The sequence below is a fragment of the Erithacus rubecula genome, assembly GCF_903797595.1.
Source record: "Erithacus rubecula genome assembly, chromosome: 15".
NCBI lineage: Eukaryota > Metazoa > Chordata > Aves > Passeriformes > Muscicapidae > Erithacus > Erithacus rubecula.
This window is the reverse complement of record NC_136667.1, coordinates 8807464-8830600: the sequence shown is the minus strand read 5'-3', so window position 1 is coordinate 8830600 and position 23137 is coordinate 8807464. Positions and strand designations below refer to the sequence as shown.

Sequence of the window (23137 nt, the reverse complement as noted above, 5' to 3'; positions counted from 1 at the left end):
GTCTCCAAGGGCACATCCTGACACCTTGCAAAAAGCAGAGCAGCAGGATCTGGGTGCAGCAAGGAGGGAAGGTGCTGACACCCTGTCTAACAGGATGAAAAATATCATCACTGTTGGCAAGATGGTGTTTCCTTTGTGCTGATATTTGACATACAGACCTAGCAAACAGACTCTCCAAAGCAAACACTACCCATATGCAAGGTGATTCCTGTAAGCTGCAATTTCCTGTCCTTGGCTGGCAGTTACAGGATTGCTGTCTGTATATTCATGCCTAAAAGTCCAACCACAAAAGCAAAAAATTAAAGAAAGAGGACATTGCCAATGAAAATCTGACCTTTCTGAGACTGATGGTACTGTAGATGTTGGATGGCTCTGCTCCTGAACACACCATTAAATATTGCACAATACAGCTGCTCCATACTGAAAGTTTGCCCAAACCTTAGAGGCCATCTGTAAGGCCACCCTCTAGACGAGCATTTCCATTCAGCAGAATTACAGGACCACAACAGACAAAGAAAACCAAATTTGTTAGCAGAGAGTTAGGTAGAAGAACAACACCTTCTAAGAAACTTACAGATATAAAACTGAAAATTCGTGGGGTTAAAAAGCCTCACAGGCTTTTGTGTCCTTGATTGCTTCCTTTGAGCCAAGTCATGCATGGAGATGAAACATAGAGCATATTTATTTCCATGAAACTCACTGTCCTGGCTATATTTCTTAATGATTTGAATAACTTCTTAGAACTGTTATTCTTTTAGTGATTATAATCTTGCAGGAGCCCTGGCCATAAGGCAGAAGAGACCTCATGGATGACTGAATCCAGCCTCCTTTTCTTGAAATAGTGCTATATAATCCCACTCAGAAGACTTTCCAACCCAGGTTTTAAACAAAGAAGGCATCCTGTTCTCTGTGCTCTGTGGATATGGATTTCCAACAGTGTGCCCTGATGCTTCACTGGTTCTGTTGTGGTTTTAGCAAGTTTTATAGGATACTTACTGTCTTTACAGCTCTACCTGCAAAGCACTTCAAAAGATTCTCTATAAAGACTTACCACAGTAAACCTGCTGACTCCATAATACAAATTCAAAGTAATTCCAGGTCAAACCTTTAATCAGAGAGACCTCTGTAAGCTGCTTCTTACCCTTATTAAAGAGATTTACAAAACCATGAAGGAGGTTGGAGAGTTACTGATGTGCCATTTAAAAAGGCTCCATTAAGATTTGGGTATTTTTATCTTTTAGAAAAAAAGCATTTGCAGATTATAACTCTAAGGAGACAATTATAAGAGCATTCTGAGACTCTTTTCACTTGAACTATATGGAGGAGAAATGGTACAGCAAAGTATAGGAAAGAAAATACATTGCCTAAGCCTTTTTCTTGAATAGCATCCTAACTAGCCATGTCACAGCTGCAGTGAAGTGTCTCATGTTCCTGTGATTTATTACTATAAGGGCCACATCATCTGCCAAAGTGTGCTTGTAAGAAATTAAATGGTTTCCAAAGGAAACTTTATAATAAGACAGATTTTAGATTTGCATTTTTACCCTGATTAGTGTCTGTGAAGCTCCTTTGAAAACTTTTGTATCAAGCATAAATACAAAATTATTGCCCAATGCAGTTTGAATTTGGGAAGGTTTCAGGAAGGAAGCTCAGTTACCCACAAAAAGGGATGAAGAGACTGTTTACAGGACTGAGAAGGCAGAACACTACTGAAAGAGAAAGGAAGTGGCAAAGTTCCAACATGCTGCACCTTGGACCCAATTGCTTTCTGTCTAACATGATGAGTTGCTCACAGGCCTGAATGATTCTGCTACCCTTTCTGCCTGACCTTGGACAATAAAGCTTCAAATCAAGTGTAAGTAACAAATTACGGGCTTGATCTTACACTCCCGGTTTCCTTTCACTTCAGGCTGAGGAGGGGAATGGCATTAAGTCCTATATTAATGCTGATCATGGTGTCATTCCTGATGGACATCCATCCAGAAAAATCCCAGAAAAGGTCCCTCAATTTGCCTAGCTACTGCAGACAGACAATTTCAGACCACAGCAGAAAATGAAGCAGCAACATTTCCATTGATCCCAATAACATCAGAGAATCTCAGAGCCAGCCTTTCAAGACTCTTGTTTGGATATAAGTGTTTCTGCTATCAAGTTCTCATTGTCAAAGGGAAATAAATTTCACCTCACAGTACTTGTCCATTGCTGTAAGACTGCTCTGTTTTCCTGATGAAGTCAGCAAAACTGAGTACAGCTGTAAAGAAGTCCCAACAATTCCATCAGAAAGACCTTAGAAACATAAAATATTAATCTATTACAGCTCTTTTGTCATTAAAGTATGGAAAGATCCAAAACAAAATACAAATACATGGAAAAGGAAAAGTAGGTAATAACCTAAACAGATTGGCAAGCTGTAACACTGGGTATTCTCTGTAGAATGCCCAGAAGTTTACTACTTACTAACATGCCAAACAAACATCTTTGTCAGTTTTGAATTATGTTATATAAAATACAGAACACCAGCAGTGAGGAAGGACTGACATCTTGCTTGCCCAAGGAGAGGACTTGATTTTCAGATGCGCCAAGAAGTTGCTGATGGTAAATTACTGTCGTGTCAAATAACATGTACTCTGTAGGATAAATGCTTTAAATAAATTACTTTAGTTCTCCACATCAGAATCAAAAAGCACAGAGAGTTGCCATGAGACACTGGGAATAAAACAACTTTGGTAGTTAACACCAAGGAGAAGATTCTCCCCTGAGTTATAGAGTCATCAGAGGGGATGTAAAAAATCCCAGTGAATAACCAGGTGCATGAACAGATGAAAATATGTGGCTAAGAATAAAAACAGAAAGGTTTTTTGAACTTGGTCTTCCTACCTTTACCTGTATTCTTCCCATTCCAGTGCCATGTACCAAAGCCTTTTCCTCATGCAGATAAGCCAGGTAACACATGACAACCCACAGAGAACATTTCTGACAGCTTCTTTGACAGATGCTCTAGACCTGCTGTTGACACTATATTTTTTATCTGGTTGAGATTAATAATTAAAACTGAGAATCTTCTGACTTTGTATTGATCAGGAAAAAACATGTTCAAGTATGAGATGACTAGAATCATTAAAATTCTATTTCAGAGAACTGCTGTTAAGTGATAATTTTGCTCTTCAAATTAGAAGAGAGGATTAATAATTGAATCCAAAGACTTAGTTATATATATTCGGTGGATTTGTTTCATAATAGAAAAAATGACTTGAGCAGAAATCCATTAAAATTTTTAGTATTCCCATGCTAGTCTGATTCTAAGCTTTTCCATTAAAGTAGCACAACCATAATGGCATTAACCTACTTAGGCAGCAAAAACAGCACATAATTATTACTTTTAATTCAATCTTTTAGCTTGTAAATAGATACTACACATCACTGACAATTCACATTCCTAAAGAGATTTTTCTGTTCTGTCATAGGAGCTTCACCTCCTCTTGTATGATATAAGTGATCCAAACATGCATAATTTTTTTCCGCAAGAAAAATTCCTCAGATTAATAAGATAGCAAATTTAAACCCAGAGGTGCAGCAATGAGCTACTGGTTTTTTTTTTACCTTAAGATAGATGTTTAGATATGAGCAGGACTAGGGCACAATTACCCATGTACCATCATACCGGCATCTTAAATCGTGAGCATACTCTGCAAATTATCCTAGATATTGCATATATTAAAAACAAAAGTCCCACATAAAGAGTATGAAGTATATGGAAACTCTATAGAAATTAGGGGAGAAGAGAGAACACTATGCAGCACATAGCATCTCTCCCTTGCCTCTCAGAATAACCCTCTATTCACTGCCTTGGGACCTCCTTTTCTCAGGAATTAGGAGATGTGACGTATTTGTACCTGCAGCCCCATCCAGCAGTGGCAGTGGTTTGCTCCCTGCCCTCACAAGACTGCTGGGAGGTGTTGCTGGTGCAAACAAACCAAAATTCATTTCCCATCACTGCCATCCTCAGTGCCAGCCCTGCAGGGAGCCAGGAGTAGTACTGAGTATTGTAGGCTCAGGGATCTCCAGGGGCCTTCCTCCTGGTGCCTCCCCCCACACAGCTGTCCCTCTGTCATGCTGTAAATACCACCATCAAGCTCAGAGCAGTGGCACATCTGCATTTTTATATATTTGTTAAAGGACTCTACAAAGGCCAGTAAAAGGCAGAGCACAGGACTGCTGTGGTTTAGTCATCAGCAGTACAGCTTTAGTAAAAAGCTGCAGCACAGCAGCTGTGCGAGCGACAAACCTAAATACAGCCCACTGTTTCCAAACCAAAGGGAAATAAACCAGGCAGCAGGCTTGGACTGGCCAGGCTGAGCCCTTGTGTGGCAGCACATCACTAGCAACAGCTGTTTAAAACATAAATAGGCTGAAATCTAACATATCGCTGATCTCACATGCAGCAAACTCAGAACTTGTCCACTCCTCTCTTGCCCGCAGTCTATGCCACTCCCTGCTCCCGTGTGCCTGCTATTGACACTGCTGACATCACTGCTTCCCCAGAAAGCAAACAGCTTTTACACCCAGTCACAGCGCCAGAGTGACAGCATCTCCTACACAGAACAAGCTCTCTCTTTCACAGGTCTTCAGCTGGCAGGGAAAGATGAAACAGTTCTTCCCACACCCCAGGACCAGGCATTTAATGTCCATGGTTCATCTCCTCTCCATCACAGATCTACAGTTGCAGTACAGGGCTCTGAGTTCTGCTCTAACACCATTGGTAATTCCAGTTTGTTGCAAACACATATCTAGCAGACATACCTGCCTCCACACATATAGCTCAGGAGTCTCTTATTTCAACACTGCTATAATAAAGCAAATGTCTGCTTGGAGAATCTGATACTTCAAAGCCTCAATTTCCTTAGCAAAATGAAGAGATGTCAGCATTTGGTACAAGAAAACATCTTGTGGAAGCTACTGACATTCAGGCCTGACATATGTTCTATTTCCATCCTTCCTCTTTCTTTTCTTCCCTCAGTGGGTTAATGCTGACATAAATTCACAGGTCTTTACATTTAGTGACTTACTCACCATAAGCCCTTTTGCAAAAAGTACCATGCCAGAAACTTTTGTGTCTCTCCAGGTTGCAGGTAGCCAAACCAAGGCAATGTCTAAAATACATTTTCTCAGACACTGGAACAGAATCCATGTTAACCAAAACACAAGCCTAGTCCTGTGCTCAGGTTCCATAAACTGTCCATAAATGACATTAAGGCAGCTTCAGAAGAACAAAGTTCCCCTTCTGGCATCTCAGTCTACATCACTGCTGCTCACAATGGTGCTTCCTACCTACACAATCTGAGCCTGCAAAATCATAATTTGGGACCATAATTTTCTACAGAGGGCCATTTTCAAATAACACCACACCAACAAAACTAAGCTCCTTAAAGATGCTTCAAAATCACTTTATCACTGTTTCATGCACTTTATTTTAAAGGCTTATTAAGAACTCATTCTTTCTAGTAGAATGCTATTTTCATCTCAACTTTTTTTTCCTTTGGGATCTTGAAAATAAGATTTCTCTATCTTTGTCTCTTCTTTTTTTTTTTTTTTTTGTCTTTTTATTTGATCAATGATGATTTGGTTTTTTCCTGTGCTTATTAGAGAGTTGACATTAAAATGTCTAGTTTCTATTCTCTTTTTGTTGTATTTGTGCATTGGAGCCACTCACAATGATGTCAGCTCAGCTCTAGGCATTGTCTCTGATAGTTCAATTCCAGCTGAATTGCTGGAGCCAGCAGGACATTAGCATTCACTTGATTGATTTAGCATACTCAGAGAATAAGATGGGTTTTGTATTCAGCGACACACATGAAAAATTGAAGAAATTATAAAGTAGTCCAAAGTTCTTTTGAAGTCACATATCTTTTCCTTCTACATACCTTCCTGTGCTTGAGGGCACCATCTAAATAACAACCATTTCAATGCCCAGCCCTTCCTTTACAGTGCTCAGGGAAGAAAGGGGCGAGAAAAATGATTTAAAGCTATTGTTTAACATAATTCATCAATTTAACAGATTTCAAGGCTAAAAGATCATATTATGCATTACCCCCTATAGGAGGTACTTTCAACTGTAATTTCTGCATTTTGTCCAACATTTGGAGAGAACACATTTTCAAAGGTAAATATTTCAATCTGAGTTCTGAAATAAGCATTAAAAATATGACACTTGATGGCTTTAAAACTTTCTTCCCTTGCCCAGTGCCTACCCTAATGACAAGGTTTTGGTGTTGTGTGTGACTCAAGATGCACATGACCTACAAAGAGTTTGTGTCTTTTCAGATCCAGACTCTTGAATGTAAAACTAAAGTGAAGAAGAGAATGCAGGGCAAAATTTTCAGAAGAGGTGGCTAAAGTTTGACTCAGGAATTCATCTGCCTCCAAAAGAAATGCTGAGCCAAGCAGGTGCTTGTGAACTGAATGAAGAAATATGGCTTTATTTTCCTAGAAACTAGAATCTCTACCTCACTATTTTATGACTTCAAAATAGGGATTCCCAAACAATTTTCAACAATAGGACTGAAGACCTCAGCAGATATGTTTGTTCAATTACACACTTTATGGGCTGCATGAAATGATTGGAAGGACCATATTGTACCAGAACACAATTGGCCTCCTCTTAAAAGCCCTTTTTCTGCACCATCTCTATTGGCTCCAATGGGTGTTCAGCTACTCCAGGTGAGTTTGCAGCCTTCAGACCATGACCATACTTGACCCCTGTGACAGGACCTTCCACCCTGATACAGCAAAGTTTATCTCTACTTCTCCCATGGCTAAGCTAGGCCAGAATGGTTTGTCTTGGGATTAATTATCTCAGCTGAAAACACCCTTAGCCAGCAATAAACAACCTCCCTTGAATGGTGGGAAAGGACAAGCCAGAAACAAATGACGGACAGAAAAGCACTTTTTACAACTATGAAAGACCACTGTGATTTTTACAAAATCAGGAATCTCCTATACACACTCGGAGTGTGTAGAAGAGTTCTCCTCAATGTGGAGATGTTCACATTGAGATACTTCCCTGGGACTGAGAGAAATTAGGAGAGTCTTTGCACACCACCATCATTTGCTGGTAAGTGACATTGGCTCCTAATCTACACTATTTCTTCCCTAGCTGTAACACAGTGCATTATCATGCACTGTAATTTTGTCTGCTAGTAGTTCTTTTGTTTATTCTGTGTTGTATGTAAACCTGTTAAAGTCTTAATCTTATGTCTGTTTTCCTTGTATCGATTCAATAAATAATTCACATTGTAACAGACCTGATTGGTCGTTATTAAGGACTTGCAAGTGAGAGTGGGTTTTGGGGTGCTGGCTGCCTCAATAAAGCTACTGCCTACTGCCAGACACCTGAGCAAGGGACTTGTGTAAGCTCTCCCTTTTCATTTGTAACAACCCCCCTCCTCTGATGTAGTCAAATGGACAGGCAGAATTTGTGCATTTTCCAATAGCTTCAGCATTATAAATACATGGATGATGTGACAACAAGGTCAGCTATTCCAGTTCAACCTCACCTTTGCATTTCTCTTAATTCCAACAGTATTTCCTAATTAGGGTTTTTTTTCTATATGACATGTAGCTCAGCTGGTGGGTGTTTTAACTGCTCAGAAACACCTGCAATAACTCTCCCCTGGCTTCAGTTACCTGTTCTGAGTGCAACTGCAGGCTCCAGCCCAGCCTCCCTGCTGAGCACATACATAGCAGCAAGACAGATGGGTCTGGACACTCATTTGTGATCATTAACAAGCAGTGCCTGTAAAAGATGACAACTCATGTGTCAGCTGAAACATTTCACATTAATTGGAACAAAGTTCCTAATCAAATATATTTTGATAATAGCCAATCTCTCAAGGATATTTTGCACCACACAGCGAGAACATGTTTGATGTCTTTCCTCGGAGGCAAGAAAGAGAACCAGGAGGCAAATCAGCTACAGCCACTGAAAAAAGACAAATAGAAAATAACAAACAGTTCTTTCTATGCAGATAAGCAATGAACCATGGAATTTATTAGCTCTGTCAGCAGTGTAGATCCTGATATAGGTCTGTAGGTTCCAAAGGCTGCTATTGTTCCAGAGTGATCCATGAAGGATCAGTAGGAAGTAAGGGATGAAGTTGCAGCTAACAAATATCTCCATGGACAGCAAGTCAGTACTCAAAGCTGAAATCTGGCAATACTCTCTATCAATATAGGAGTGCATGTTTTAATAAAAAACCAATGCAATGCCATTTGCAGTGATCTTAGAGGAGTCAGTTCTCCTGTTTCATTCCTGTGATGTCACTGAGCATTTCCCTTGACTTTCCTTATTTAGCTTCCATCTTAGGGCTTGCCCTTTCGGGGTTATGAGATTTGGTTGGTTCCCAAGCCGATGGCAGAGTGCCTTCAAATACTGATCCCCTGAAGTTCTTAAGAACAGTTTCTTGTAGTAATTTGAGATGGATAGTTAAGAGCAGTTTCTTGTAGTAATTTGAGATGGACAGTTAACAGGAGTACATATGTGTTTCAATGAGCTCCAAAACACTTAACAATTGCTGTTGTGAGGCCTAATGCATTATGATGCCATTTTAGTCTTTTTAACACCAAGAAACAATTTCTGAAACCAGACAGTCTCTCTGGGTTTATAGCATGCTTTCTATGCTCTTTATACTTTCTCTTCACTGATCTACTGCTGGATAAAAGCAATGTTAAAAAGACATTAAAGCAACAGTCAAGATCTGTAGCTACATTAGTCATTCTGTCAGAGACCTGGAAAGCACCTCCCTGAAGTTAAGCAGGAAAACAATTTGTCGAAGCATCTGCTGAAGCAGTGAGTGGCAACTCATTCAAGTCTCTCTAAGGTACATGATCAAGAAACTGCTGAAGCCCTGGAAGCCACAATTGATTCTGCAAACAGGAGATACTAAAAAAAAAAAAAAAAAAGCTTTGAACTCATCTCCAGTCTCTGGTATGTGATAAAAACCTGACAGTCCACATTCCTTTAAAGCAGTCACGTGGGAAAATACACGATGAGTGATGTTCCCCAACAGAACCACCCATACAAGCTGACAGTACTCTCCTACCACTGTGTGTAATTGGCATTTAGTTCCACTGAACCGAGCCATTTCTGACACGCACTGACCCAACCAAAGGAATTATTTTGTAACATTTTTACCTGAACCTCAACCAACTGCTCCCCAGGCCCAGAAGAGCTAAGCAATCAATCGTCTTACAGGTCTTTTTGCTAAATATAGCATTGTTAAGCCTTGAATTCTGTAGTACAGCCAGGAGCCTAAAAAAAAAAAAAAAAAAAAAAAACTTTTCAAATAACTGAGGCATCTGAAGCACCCAGACAGATGCCATAAAATCCAGAGCACCTCAGTTGCAAATTAAGGTATATAAAACCTGCTAAATTCCTCCAACGAGGATATACCTTACAAAATAGGGAAAACCTATACAAGACTTTATCCTAATCACTGTGCACTCCTAAGGGTACAGTTTGATCAGCTAACAAAGAGGCAAAACCTCTTTTTTTTCTTTTCAAGAGGCAGGTGGAAAAAGAGAGCAAACTGTTCTACTGTGATGCTTGTTCAAGTCAGGTGTCAACTCCAAGTTCTTGAGAGTTGATGTGTAGAAAGGGATTCTGACAATCTGGAGATCAGAAAAATTATCACTGAAGGAAAGAAAATGTTATATTAGTTGAAAATAAGTTGGGGGTTTTTTATTCTAAATATTAACTAACTGTGTGTGTGTTGTGCTCTCTGCCAGGGAGGCGGAGGAACAAGTGAAATGTACCATGCTTTAAGCACAGTTTATTGTATTGGTTAGGAAATTTATAGCAATATCTCTGTGATTTGACCCTGGATATACCTGAGATACTGATACACTTGATATATATTTGATCCTAGATATACTTGGATATATGTGATTTGATCCTGGATACAGTTTAACGCCAGTTCTTCCTTTCCTTTACTATTATGTCCCCATTCACATATCTTCTCATTTAAAAGCAGAGATTGTGCTAAAAAGTTGAGTTTTTCTTGCAAGATACGGGTTGAGATGCAGATTGAGCTCTGGGTGGGAGCCCGAGGCGAGGTCTGAACTGCCAATCTTGGGGATAACAAAGGGCAGAAAGATGAGTGATGCCAGCCAGGTGAATGGAAACAGACAGCAAGAGCCGGGAACTGCCGATCTTTTGGGATAACAAAAGAAAGGAGGACGGGTGCCAGTGAGGTGGATGGACACAGAGACGGGGACAGGAGCAGAGGAGTGAGCAGGTCAGGGAGGGGACACTGACGGGATTAAACCCAGGGGCTGCTTAACTGGGATCCTCCTCGGAGGCACTAGCTCGAGCTGTGCCGCGAATAAATCCCTTTATGGGACGAGACATCTGAGACTCGGCTGTGGGAAACCTGGGGTCGAACGGGTGAGGAAAGCTGGTGTGACCGTGTGGGTGGAGTGTGTGGGGAACCAAGCGGGGCACCCGTTTGTCACTGGAGCCGCCGTGAAGAGGCTTCTGTCCGAGCAGCGACTGTTTCTGGCGCTGGGAGCGTGACTGCCAAGGGTCTCGTGAACGGTCAGACCGGGAAAGTTCTTTAACACCCGCGCTGGCACGGCAGGACCCGCAGGTGCTGCTGCAGCGCTCTGCGAGCGGCTCGGGAACGGCGCGGGGACACCGGGGACTCTGAGGGGAGCGCGCGGGGCGGGCGGGGCCGGGAGGGCGGCGGGGCCGCGCGCGCACCGCCAGGCGGCGCCCCCGCCCCACCGAGCGCGCGGAGCCCGGCGCGGCCGCGCGGCGCTTCCGGCGGCGCAGGAAGGGGCGGCGCGCGCGGCTCTGGTGAGCGGCGGGAGCGGCGAGCCCGGGAGCCCGGGGAGCTGCGGCGGGAGTGACGGTACTGCCGGGCCGCGGGTCAGGGAGCTGCGGAGGGAGTGACGGTACTGCCGGGGCCGCGGGTCAGGGAGCTGCGGCGGGAGTGACGGTACTGCCGGGCCGCGGGTCAGGGAGCTGCGGCGGGAGTGACGGTACTGCCGGGCCGCGGGTCAGGGAGCTGCGGCGGGTCCGACACCGAGCGCCGTGGAGGGGGCAGGCGGGGCCGGCCTCCGGGAGGGCTCCCCGGGAAACGCCGCGGCGCAGGGGCCGTGATGGGGCCGCGTCAGCGCCCGAGCCTGTCCCGCGGCCTCTCGGTGCTGCGGGCGAGGAGGCGGCGGGGCCGGGGCCCTGCGGGCACGGCAGCAGAGAGGGGCCGGGCACTGGGTTCGTGTCGTAGCGTTACCGAGAGCCGCGACGGGATCCTGGATGGCGCCACGGCTTTCACCAGCCTTGTCCTGGTGCGGGAGATAAGGGAACTGCAGCTGGGGTTAGAAATTGAGGACTGCATTTAGAACCATATGGAACCCGCGCTAGCGCATTGGTGCCTTTAAGTCCTTACAGTGCGTCTCTTTTCTAGGAAAAATGATTTCTGAAAGCAACTCCTTCATCAAGGGTGTGGTGCTTGGAGGAGTCTTCTGCATGTTGGTCACGCTCCTCGGACACATTAAAGTGGGCCACGGGACCAAAGCACATCACCACGAGCATCACCACATCCAGGCTCCCAACAAGGAAGATGTCTTAAACCTTTCAGAGGGTGAACGTGTGGAGCTTAGTAAAAGCATCCGTGTTTACTGTATCATCCTCGTCAAACCAAAAGATCTGGGGCACTGGGCTGCAGCAAGGGAGACCTGGAGCAAGCATTGTGACAAGGCAGAATTCTACAGCTCAGAAAATGTCAAAGTGTTCGATTCTGTTGCTGTCAACACAAAGGATATGTGGGTGATGATGCGGAAAGCGTACAAGATAGCATATGAACGCTACAAGGATGAATTCAGCTGGTTCTTCCTTGCATATCCAACAACATTTGCTATAATTGAAAATCTCAAGTATTTCTTACTGAAAAAAGACGCCTCACAGCCTTTTTACCTAGGCCACACTGTGAAATCTGGTGACCTTGAGTACGTAGATGGTGAGGGAGGAATCGTCCTAAGTATTGAGTCACTAAGACGACTCTCCCGTGTTCTTGGAGACCCTGACAAGTGTCCAGAGCAGGGAGGTGTGATTTGGAAACTCGCAGAGGACAAACAGCTGGCGATCTGCCTGAAGTACACCGGCGTGTTTGCCGAAAACGCCGAAGATTCAGAAGGGAAAGATGTCTTCAACACGAAATCCGTGGGGGCCCTCATTAAGGAGGCCATGTCCACCCAGCCGCAGCAGGTGGTGGACGGCTGCTGCTCTGACATGGCCATCACCTTCAGCGGGCTGGCCCCCAACCACATGCAGGTGATGATGTACGGGGTGTACCGGCTCCGGCCCTACGGCCACTCCTACACTGATGCCCTGGTCTTCCTGCCCCCGCCGGGCTCGGACAATGACTGACCTGGAACCGTGGAGTCGGCTCTTCTCACAGCACACACTTGGACTGGCACATTCTGGTACTGCTGTACAGGCGTTTTTGCACATGGAGGGTTGGTAGAACTCTTAATTTTAAAAGTGGAAGGAGAATTTTTTTCTAAATCTTTTATAAAGAAATGCTTCTGGCTTTTGACGGTGCTGGAATGAAATTATAAAAAGAATGTTAATAATAAAAAGGAGATTAAGTTTATAGGGGGGGTTTGTACATGTAAATATTTATTAATGAAAACTCAAATGAACTTTAGTCTACTCCTACAAATATATTTTTGCAAGACTTTGATTATTTCAGTTCGTCCAGGCATTTCTGGAATGTCTTTATATCTTTCTAAGATGTACCAATAAAACTGACTACAGATTCAGTCTCAAAGACTAACTTGAAGCTTTTTCTTTTACACTGAACTACACAATAGCTTGAGTTTATACAGCACCTGCCACCTCACGTGCAGCCTCCCAACAGCAGGAAGCAAGGTGACAAGAAATCTTGCAGCAGAGTAATATCGAGTGCCCTTTGGACTACTGTTTCTAAGCAGACAAAAGAAAAAGATAAACTGTATTTGAATAGGTATTAACATGGTCAGGGAGTCTGTTAGCCTAAGATTGTTCATTTAAAATTTCACTCCATATAAGCATGTTAGAATAAAGGTTCAGTATTATTTTTACTCTTGTTAGTGGGTGCTTATAGTGCTTACAAGGAAGAAGCTGGCTAATTGTCAGTACAATTTGGTGTTTGGTTTGGGGTTTTTTGATGCTTTTTTTTTTTTTTTCTAAACAATAGAGTGCATTCCATTTTGTACAAGTTCCTGGGTCACAGTCCTGTCCACTGACAGCATGTGCAGACAAAAGTGCTTCAGTACTTACTCTGCTTAGAATTCACTGACCTGATATGGGTGTTTCAAGGTTTCAGGAAGATACTGAATCCATCTGTTACATTTAGGACTATCATGGGCTTTGTTGGTACTATGATATTCATAAAACATGGGAGCAGACTGTGTTATTTCGCCTTTAACCAACCAGTTCTAACACCCTACCCTGAGCTGCAAGTGGGCAGGTGAAACAGCTGCTTCAGAGCTGATGAGACTATCCACGTCTTGGGATTTTTTAAGCATCAGGTTTTTGACAAGAAAGGTAAGACAACTGCTCAGACCCTCATACAAGGTCCCACAGCTCAGCTGCTTTTTGAAATGTGAGACAAGATGCAACTTTCTCATCCTGTCAGTCAGAGTTCAGCTGACAGCAACATAAACATACACAATTACTGCCAAAACCTAGGTCAAACTTGTAGCTTTGATGTTTTGCTAAACTGGTATGTAAATTAAACCAGATTTGACTTGTATCTTCTTGCAGCATAATACAGCTTCAAAAACTTTGACAAAACCAGATAATGTCAGTGTTTCTGATGATTAGAAACAGTTCTGACCCCCTGCAGCAGTCAGGAGAATGAGAGTGAACAATTCCAACAAGAAAAAAATCTCATTTGTCACAGATTTGAGGTGCTGTGGGACAACAGGAAGAGACAAGATGGAAAGGTAAAAAGCAAACCACAAAAGGTAAGATCAGCTCATTTTACACACATGAAAAAAAAACCCTTTAGTATAGTACTTATCAGAAATCAGTACATTTACAGTGAAATCTTAAAGATACACAGAAATGTTCACCAGCACTCTGAAGGCCTGATCAGAGCTCTTTCTGCAACACTGCTTAAATTTTATTTTCCTACAGTGATAGTTTCAGATGTACCCTGTCATTTTCACAAGTATAGTCTGGTAAATAATTTTACCTAATTTTAAAAACAGCATTTATTAGGCAATACATTCCTTCTGCCATGTCTTAACTTTCCTTTAGAATCAAATGGAGAACACCTTGGCTACTATCATCTGTAAAGGTCCCAGGGTGGGGAAACCAAGCCTGCAGAACAGGGCACAAGAAGTTAGATTCTGCTGTTGTAAAATGTGTGTGTTAGAATAAAGACTTGAAATATTAATAAATGCTTCCAGAGACAGTTATGAGTGGTAGACCTTAAAAGTTTCCTTAATTTATTACAGTATTCCATTGTTCCATAGGCATAGCTTTGGGTATGCTGCACAAAGGATTGGGTTATCCAGACACACAGTGCTCCTGAACCCATTCTGTAGCTGTATGGAGACGTGGCAGTGTGCACAAGCTGAGAGCTCTTCAGATTCCACTTGAAAAACTTGCTCCTGGTTACACTGAAAAAACCTGTTTTGCTGTCATGCCTTTATTTAACAGTGATTTTGTTTCTGCTCCTCAAATAAGGCAGCACACAGGGAACAGAGCATCAGGCACCAGGGTGGCACAGACTTCACTGGGACTGTGCCCACCATTACTACAAACTCCACTGGAAGGAGAGCAGTATCAAAGTGTTGGCAGGTAGAAATCTGAACATACATAAAGTCTTCAGATATGAGCCACCATAAAAGAATTTCTAATCCACGTATTGGTCTGAGTTCATAAATCCTATACAGATAAATGCATATTAAAAAGAGAAAATCCTTACGCAAAATGAAGTTAATGCTCTTAATAAATTAAAAAATTATGTCAAAAAACCTGAAACTAGGTAGACTAACAAGATGTCAATCAGAAGAAAAAAAATCTGAAATGCTTAAGAGGTTTTATAAACCATATTTATATTTCACACACACTTTATATTAGAAGAGCACAAAAATGTAAACATTTCTTGGCTTTTTTCTCCTTCCCATTTGAAATAGTCTACTCCATGCAGAATCTTTCATCCAATATCTTCAGTCACTGAAGATTCAGGTTTAAGACAAAACAAAATAACTGTAATAAAAAGAAATCTAGAAAACTATTGTAGCCTAACAGAACTTTTGCATTTGATTTATTTAGCATAGCCACAGAACAAAATAATTTGTACATTCAGTCACATTAAAAACAAGGAATTACAAAGCAGTCCACATTTAACCTAAGTGCATTCCTTTGGAGTAACAGTTCCTGTTGTTTCACTTGTATGTCTTCATATGCCAAAGGCCATCATTTAAATAATGGATATTTTCAATACCAATCCCTTTGTTGACCTTCTCACTGTAGGAGGAAAAAAGTACAGTATTAGCTAGGTTATATAAAAGAGCACTACAAAATACATTATTTCAAGTAGAAACTGCAACATTTGTCAACTGGAAGGGGAAAGCTATCAACCATAAAGTCATTATCTTCCACAACAGGTGGACAAGAAACAATATTTGTTATTACGTGTACCCACATTGCTGACAAGCAATAAGAGAACAATACTTGCCTTCCACTTTTTTCAACAGCTTTCCAGAGTATTTTTACTACTTCCTTGTAGAACACAGTTCTTCAGACAACACTTCTGCTACTTTTCTTAATTTTACCATTTCTCTATTGAAGTAGCACAGTGGATGTGAACCTTCCCCTCCCAGCACAGGATGTGGTACAAGACAACTGGAATGTGGAATCTGACAAGTTCTGGTTCCAAGTGTGCCATTGACACAATCAAATGCAGGTGAGCTGCCTCACTTCTAGTTGCAATCATCTACCCACTTAATAAGGAATTTAAAATGCTAAATTTATGTGCCAAAGACTTGCAGCTTGTTCCAGACATGCTGTCCTCTATAGTATTGACTATCTTTTGAGTCATGTCATCCTTTAAAAATTACTGGTTTGTGTCTGCATTGAATGTGTTTCTAGTTTAAAAACAAAAAACAAACAACTAGTTTTTCCACAATAAACAAGACAAATCTCTTTCTGAGAGTAAGAACAAGTTTCATGGCCCTGGATATATAATTTATTCTATTTACACCAAGTGTTCCATTACTTTCACAACGTGTCCTAAAGTAATCAGGAAGGAAAATGCAGCTAACACAGTATTAACACATTTTATGTAGTAATCACACCAAGAGATTGAAATCCCATTGCCTAAATCAAAAAATTGTGGAACAGTGTCACACAAAAAAGCAGCTAACAGGCTAACAGAGATAAGTATCATTTTATTTTCCTCTCCAGTTCATGTTGCTTCTCACAGGAGCAGTATATTCAGCTGCAAGGCTGGTGGATTTGAAGTTAGCTACACAAAAGACCTTGGTTTGCAAAGATCTCAGTGTGTCACTGCACTCTTAGGACTAGGACACAAATAGATTTTCTTTCCTCTTACTCTCAGAGTCTTTTCAAGCACCACAAAGAATCCTGAAGAATATAATTCCTCAACAGCTACAGCAGGTCCAAATCCAGGTTTCTGCAGTCCTACTCTATCCCTGTCCTCTAAGACATTCTCACCTCTCTGCCTCGTGCTACTATTATGGCTTAGGACAGGCTTCTGCTGAGAATTAACCACATAACAAAGAGTGACTTATTTTCACAAAAAAGCTTCCTCACTGCCACAGGTGACAGACGAGTCTGGAAACCAACACAGCCCACACCTGCTGGGTGCACCTCACATCCTGCAAGATGTTAATAGAACTTAAAATGACAAACTGATTTAGCTACTTATAATTTAGCACTATCTGAAAGCCAAGAACAACTAACATCCATTTTCTATATCTCTTTTCTATCTCAAATAGTTTTCAGTTTATCCCTGAGCAGACCTGTAAATTTCACAAGAGGCTCAGCTAAGTTAGCACATCCAGCAGGAATGCTGCATGTGGGTACACTCCAAAGGAAAAGAGCAGACCACAGAGAAAAAAAGGCCTAGACAGGCAACCAAGCTCCAGAAGGACTGGAATCTCTGTTGTCCTTGCAGACAAAAATCTCTTCAATGTTTTCAATCCTCTAAATCCAAATCACATCTCTTGCCCAGTCCAGGTAGTAAGTACTTGATAAAAGTATGTTTTTTGTTCAACAAGATCTTGGAGAAAGTATAATCGAAGTACTAGAAATACTAACATTCAGTAGTACTACTACTGTTTTGTCTTAAAAACCATATTCACATGAAAAGAACTATTTTGATTCCCAGTAAGGGCAGAAGACATTCCCTGCCTCCTCTTCTTTCCCTGAATACCAGTCAACAAAATGAAATCTTACTAACTCTCTACATGAACAACACACGCTGCAACAGCAAATGCAGTAACCTTGACAGTGGTGCTCATACTCCAAACTAACAGAAGAATAAGATAGGACAGGTTATATTACAGCTTTTAAAACACTTACATGTCCTCAGCTGACATCTTCATTACTCCCACACACAGCGCATGTTGTTTTCCCTCTGCCATTATTGCCTACAAATTACTGCTAAGGAAAACAGATTTCTTTTTAAACTATTTCAGAAAAGTAGAAGCAGTAAGAAGAAATTATTTCCAAAAACACTTTCAAAAGCTAGTGTTGAACTTTTAACCTTTTAGTAATTCTAGAGCTCCAGTTCTTAAAGATAAGCAAAACAATGTACTGAATTTAACAACTGAATCAGTGTGTAGAACAAAGCACATATTTATGAACTTGGAACAGCAATTACAGAAAAAAAATCTCCCAGTGCTACATTTCTTCCTTTGTGCCTAACACAGAGATGACAGTCTGCCTTTCTGGAACAAAACAGCACATGTTTGTGGGGCCATTTTAGATTCCAAGGCACAGAAGAACTGAGACACCAATTTAAAAACCACAAGTACTAAAATCACATGTGTCGTTTTCAGAGTTTAGCAACACATGACATCTTTTCCTATAGCACCTAACTAACAACAAATGCAGCACAGCTTGGTATTATAAATGCTGCATTTGTTCAGGGTTCTTTTCTCAGTAATATAATGAGTGAATTAGCACACTTTCCTCATTTTACATATGCTAACTTCATCAGGCACATAGATCAAGTCCAGATTGTAGTAAAGCTGATGTTAAATATCTTTCCTAATTCCCTAGGAATAGGACAGTGTTCTTCTGAAGGGAATACGAGACTGACTAAGGAGGCAGGGAACAAATTACACTGCACCTCATCTACTTCTACCATTCTGCATAAAATCACTTAGGAGCTCCACTTACCAATGAGATATATGGAACAGCCACCCACCCAAGGTACAGCAGGAATAGTTATGTGGTTTGGAACATACAGTAAGTGAAAAAATATGAACGATTTTAACCTTGCCAAGCAATTATCTAAACCTCTGCAACTCCTTTCTGATTACTATTTATTTCATGAAACCAAATTAAAATCCAAAGTAATACAGATAATGATCAACTGAAACACAAGAGCAGAAGTTTAACTCATCTAACAGTGAGCAATAATTCAATGTTAAGAAGGATACAACAACAGTGTCAACAGCAGCAGGATAAAGCTTTGCTCCAGGAGACGTCAGGCCAGGGCACATTATATTAGCTCCACTGAGGACAAATTTAATGGCACCTTTATCAACCTGCTGATGCGGGAGAATAAATGGGTCTAGGAGGGGAAAGATACAGCATTGCAATTAATACAGCACCGTGACAACAACAACAGCTCACTGTCAAGTCAGTTTAAATGGGGCAACTAGATATAGAGTGTTCTGCAAGGGTAAGAAGTTTGAGAAACAATTACCCGAGCTCCAGCTGGGTGGTACTGTCCCAAAAGGACACATATACTGAGCAAAAAGGACACAGGTTCTGTCCTCCCACACCACATCTTTTATCTGAGAACCAAAGGCAATCAGCACTTCAGGCTATGGCTGCTGCACACTCACAGACCCATAGACTGAGCAACGATTTTCTCCTAGGAAAAAAAACCCACCCAAGTGCCCATCGCAAGAGATCTTAAAAGTAAGGAGTCTTAAATCCTGCAACTACTCCAACATGAAAGAAAAACAGTTTAACATTAACAGAACTAAAAAGGCAAGCATGGACAAAATCCATGAAAGCTGTCAGCTCTCCAAGCCATCCTTCAAGTGTAGACACCTTCTTGAAGTATTTCCAACACTGAGATCTGACTGAATAACATTTTGGGAGCCCTAACAGGGTAACACAATCAAGTGGAGCAGCAAGAAAAAAACAGCAAGAGTAAACTGTGAAAAGTAAAAAGCATGCAGCATAAGTTCCTACTGGAGACAGATTTACACTACATCATTAAACACAGGAAGACAGAATATTTTTCTAGTAAGAACTTACAAATATTTGTAAAATAACAAGACTTGAAAGAAAAAAGATAGGGACCAATAATAGCAAAATTTATATCTCTGTCCTAGGGGAGCCTCTCAAGATATTTTACAGAGTTCTGCACAATTTAATTCTAACTTATCAAAATTCAGATTGCTTAATATATAGAATGGAAGCAATTAACACAGACATGTGAAACAGAAAATTAATAAATTCCAGTAAAGAAAGTATACTGTATCTTTAAGATCTATTCTGGAATATGTATATGCATGAAATATATGGAATGGAAACTCTTTAATTTGGTTCTACAGATGTCCTGTGGAATCACACTGCCACCCTTCTCTTCCCAGCACAATGACCCCCAGGAAACTTACATTTGTGAAGCAACCTTAGCGTCGGGTAAAAAATCCCTTCTCTTTGCCTGAAGAACAGCAGCTCCCCATTCACAGTGAGGATTTCTATATGTTCATGACTGCAAGATTAAAGAAAAAAATATTCCAAGAGCCACTTAACCCTTCTATAGTTTAAATACAGTATTTTACTTTATGGAGTCTGGTCTATCTTAGCACCTGAGAATAAGAACGGTCAATTAGCAACAAAATTTAAAACTAAAAATATTATCTTTTTGTATGACTTGCTCTTCAGCAGTGGTCTCCTGTTCACCTCTTCCACCTTCAAGAAAAAAAGAAGTATGACCAAATACAGAAACTGCATAAAAAAGTATGCCCATATTTGTACTGACAAAGTACATAAACTGCATTTCTTTGGTATTCCTTTTTGATTGCAATACAAAGAGTGAATAACAACGCAGCAAAAATGTACTACTGTCTATTTAGAAAAAGGGAAAAATAATCGAGATAATATATGGAAGCCCAAAAATAGTACAAAATGTTACTGACAAAAATCCAAACAATTTTGTGCTTCCATGTCCATAAAACTGAATGCTTCCTGTCAACAACAGGCTGATCTTTGGAAAATCCCCACATATACTGCACATTAACTGCAAGGCAGCATTTTTAAGTTCCTCAAGCATCCTACTAGCACGTGCCTTTAAAGCACAATGAGCACATGCCAACTTTCTAATTTGGCCATAACACGGACTATTAGCTATTAAGAGATGATGGATGCCTATCAAAAGTGCTAGGTTTATCTACTGTACAAAGTAAACACACAAAGAAAGCAATCCTAGCCCCCTGAAAGCAAAGTTTAAGAGAAAAGATACTTACCATCTCACTATTTTGACTGGATCTTTCTTTGGCATTATTTGGTTTAGCCATGGTTCAATAACAGGAAATTGGTCAATCAGTTGATTCTTGATACCTTTAATAACTGAAGTCTTCAGCTGGATACAGTTTGATACATTCTCCTTTTCATCAAATCTGTCAAGTGAAAGTATTTTAGAAATGCACCATTTGCTGCACAAAACATGCATTTTTCGGCAGCTGTCTTCAGAAATGTTTATAAATTCACTGTAAAAGTCTAATAGCAGACTGACTGTCCAACTTACAAATGCAGGGTTTCATGAGGCTTAAATTTGTCCCTTGGGAACACTGGGCAGGGGGAAGGCAAAGACTCCCCCCCTAGGAGCTTCTCTTCATCCCTAAACTTTTGTACGGCCACAAAACACGTGCTTAGTCTCACAGATAAACCTTGGCACACAGTGCTATTTTATTCAACTCCAAGAGTACTTTGCTGGTAACACAAACACCCAACGGCGCTTTCTACCACCCGAAGTTGGGACAAGTTAATGACTCAGCTCCATTTAACGAGGGAGTGCCCAAGGCAAAGCCGAGGAGGCCGCGGGGCCGCTCCCGCCGGCGCAGCGCCGAGCCGGGGGCTGAGAGGGCGCCGGGCCCGCCCGGCCCCTTCCCTGCCCTTCCATTCCATTCCCCTTCCCCGCGCCTCCCCCGTCCCCAGCCCTGCACACTCACTTCTTGAACATCCTGCGGGCGGGGGGCGCCGGGCGGGGAGGCCGGGGCCGGCGGGCGGGCACCCAGAGCCTCGGCGCTGCTCACACGCGGCTCCGGCCGGGCCGTCCCTCGCTCCGCGCCCGCCGGAAGCGCCGCTCCATGGCCGCGGAACGGGCGGAGCGCGGCGTGCGCCGGGCGGGGCCAGCGCCGGCAGCTCCGGCAGCGCCGGCAGCTCCTGCAGCGCCGGCAGCTCCTGCAGCTCCGGCAGCACCGGTAGCTCCTGCAGCGCCTGCAGCTCCTGCAGCGCCGGCAGCTCCTGCAGCGCCGGCAGCTCCTGCAGCGCCGGCAGCTCCGGCAGCTCCTGCAGCTCCGGCAGCTCCTGCAGCGCCGGCAGCTCCTGCAGCTCCTGCAGCGCCGGCAGCTCCTGCAGCGCCGGCAGCTCCTGCAGCTCCGGCAGCTCCTGCAGCTCCGGCAGCGCCGGTAGCTCCGCGCTCTGCGCTGCCCCTGCGCGGCGCCCTGTGGGGCTGTCTCGGCGCTTACAGGCACCGCGCTGTTTGCCAGGTAAAACGAGCGAAGTGCTAATAGCTGCTGGTATTTAAACACAAAATACGTTTAACTGGAAAAAACACAGCCATCTTCAAACTAGCAGGGCAGAAGCTATCTGAGGTTTCATCAAATAAAACAAGCAACCACATTTCTTAAAACTGTAATGAAAAATTCATCATATTCTACCTCATGACAGAAGCACAAGGTAAACTTCTACCCTTCTTGAGAAAGACAGCACATCTTACTGAAGTCACCTGAGCCATTGGTTTCATGCCTGCCTAAAACAGCAAGATTATGCCAAATTTTCAAAAATTGCCTTTGTCAAAAGGGAGGTCTTAACCTAGAAGTATAGATACTTCTACTACCTTAAAGCAGTTGGACCACTGGTTCCCTTCAGGGCTGAGCTAACCTTGAGTCTGGTCTCAACTTCTCCATCTTCTTTTCCAAATCCTTTTTGCTGAGGTAGCTGCAGACTTCAGGGCCAGGTACCTGCTCAGCCAATCTAAACATGCTTGTGCACAGGATTTTTGAAGAAGGCTGCAAGGACCTAGGCTGGACTTCATCAGCACAGCTCTCAGTGTGACTGTTGTGCCTCAACACCAAGAAGCTGGAGATGCTTGCTCTGGTTGCAGGGTTACTTTTAAATACCAAAAATTTAGATGCATGGTATCTGGACAAGATTGACAAAGCAAGGGGAACATCCAGCAACTGACCTGACAGACATCACCCCTGAGGATCACATGATAAATAGAAAGGATTTAGGATTTCGTCCAGCATAAGTTTCAGTAGGAAAAGGGGGAGAATCCATCACACCTGGCATCCTACTGGATACCCAGAACTTTTACCTTTACCTGCTCTTACATATCCAAAAGCTGAATATTCAAACTGATGGGACAAAGTCACTGACTGTTCCACCCCTGATTGCATAGATAGCAACTTCGAGAAAGGGGACTCATGTCTTTTTTATAAATCAAATCCTTTCAATGAACCAAGAATGTGTAGAAATTTGGCATCTCTTACATCTCCACACCTCTTATCTAATTTGGCTTAGGTGAAAATGAGAGTTACTGGGGAACAGAGGAAAACTTTATAGCATACTCAAGTAAGTTTTATTTACTTAACAAACATATTTATTTCTGTTACATCGGACTTGGAATGCAATTTAGTAGCCTTGGGA

At 42.3% G+C, this 23137-nt stretch overlaps 2 protein-coding genes across 6 annotated transcripts; one reads left to right on the top strand and one right to left on the bottom strand.

Annotated features, from left to right (window-relative positions):
* The first annotated feature begins 10568 nt into the window (after window positions 1-10568).
* Window positions 10569-15261, top strand: C1GALT1C1 (C1GALT1 specific chaperone 1). 5 transcript variants are annotated; one of them, XM_079318992.1, is made up of 2 exons: window positions 10569-10591; window positions 11463-12827. In XM_079318992.1, the coding sequence occupies exon 2, from the start codon at window positions 11468-11470 to the stop codon at window positions 12422-12424; it is 957 nt and encodes a 318-aa protein (XP_079175118.1). In that variant the 5' UTR covers window positions 10569-10591; window positions 11463-11467; the 3' UTR covers window positions 12425-12827. The 5 variants fall into 5 exon arrangements, with proteins under 5 accessions (XP_079175118.1, XP_079175117.1, XP_079175115.1 ...); XM_079318991.1 differs by lacking the exon at window positions 10569-10591 and adding an exon at window positions 10737-10852 and having other exon boundaries at window positions 11463-15261; XM_079318989.1 differs by lacking the exon at window positions 10569-10591 and adding an exon at window positions 10837-10907.
* On the bottom strand, window positions 15085-21602 carry MCTS1 (MCTS1 re-initiation and release factor). Its single transcript, XM_079318993.1, has 6 exons — window positions 21436-21602; window positions 20731-20883; window positions 19879-19976; window positions 18685-18818; window positions 17600-17667; window positions 15085-15520 (listed from the first exon to the last, which is right to left on the bottom strand). Exons 1-6 carry the CDS (start codon window positions 21444-21446, stop codon window positions 15439-15441), a joined length of 546 nt encoding a protein of 181 aa, XP_079175119.1. The 5' UTR covers window positions 21447-21602; the 3' UTR covers window positions 15085-15438.
* Window positions 21603-23137: the final 1535 nt, after the last annotated feature.

Excerpts from the sequence above, each read along its gene's own strand:
- MCTS1 (XM_079318993.1), bottom strand. Across the intron at positions 19,977-20,730 it reads CCAGTCAAAATAGTGAGATG|TCATGAACATATAGAAATCC; the intron begins GTAAGTATCTTT and ends TTAATCTTGCAG. Across the intron at positions 18,819-19,878 it reads GCTAAGGTTGCTTCACAAAT|ACCCATTTATTCTCCCGCAT; the intron begins GTAAGTTTCCTG and ends TTCCCCTCCTAG.
- C1GALT1C1 (XM_079318991.1), top strand. The coding sequence starts at position 11,468 with ATGATTTCTGAAAGCAACTCCTTCATCAAGGGTGTGGTGCTTGGAGGA.